This window comes from Cariama cristata, unplaced genomic scaffold (assembly GCF_000690535.1).
Source record: "Cariama cristata isolate BGI_N322 unplaced genomic scaffold, ASM69053v1 scaffold22699, whole genome shotgun sequence".
Taxonomy (NCBI): Eukaryota; Metazoa; Chordata; class Aves; order Cariamiformes; family Cariamidae; genus Cariama; species Cariama cristata.
The window spans coordinates 1-558 of record NW_009637703.1 but is presented as its reverse complement, the minus strand read 5'-3'; the positions used below and the strand labels follow the sequence as shown (position 1 = coordinate 558).

The 558-nt window shown below is 59.9% G+C and overlaps 1 protein-coding gene across 1 annotated transcript in view; it reads right to left on the bottom strand.

The window, feature by feature from the left end:
- USP39 (ubiquitin specific peptidase 39) overlaps positions 1 to 546 on the bottom strand; it is a gene marked incomplete at its 5' end in the record, with an annotated part of 1210 nt that extends 664 nt beyond the window's left edge. Inside the window, 2 exons of the mRNA XM_009708448.1 lie at positions 54 to 284; positions 388 to 546. Of these exons, the coding sequence (XP_009706750.1) occupies positions 54 to 284; positions 388 to 546 (390 nt within the window). The remainder of the gene's footprint in view (positions 1 to 53; positions 285 to 387) is intronic.
- Between the last annotated feature and the right edge of the window lie 12 nt (positions 547 to 558).

Here is a 558-nt window from a genome sequence, read left to right as displayed (position 1 = left end):
ATCAGACCCGGGGGGCTGGACCCAGCCCCCCCCACCACCATCCCACCCTGCTCCTCACCTTGCTTGGTGATCTGGAAGTTCTTCTTGCTGCAGAGGACCACGGCCTGCAGCATCTCGTGGGGCGAGACGTGTGCTTTGAAGTTCCGGGGGTTCCACAGCTTCCGCATCAGCTCCCCAAAGCGCTGCACCAGCAGGAACATGATGTCCCCGGGCGGGCGCTGGATGCTCTTGTAGTTCTCCTCCTCCAAAAAATAATTCCTCAACGGCGGCACGTTGGATAAAGCCTACAGGAGAGGAGCCAGGAAGCATCCCTGCCAGCCCCAGGGAGAGAGGTTGGGGGCTTTTCACCCCAAAAATGAAGCCTGGAGCCCCCACCCCGAGTGATACCTGGAGAACAGCGTTGGCGTAGTCGTTGGCTTTAATATTGTTCAGCCCCACGATGCCGGGCAGGTACGTGGTGCCATCGTAGGCACGGGAGAGCTTGGCCTGCTTGTCCAGGTTGGTGATCTGCTGCGCGGTGAAGGTGGGCTTCAGCACGTACTGTGAGAGAGAAACGGC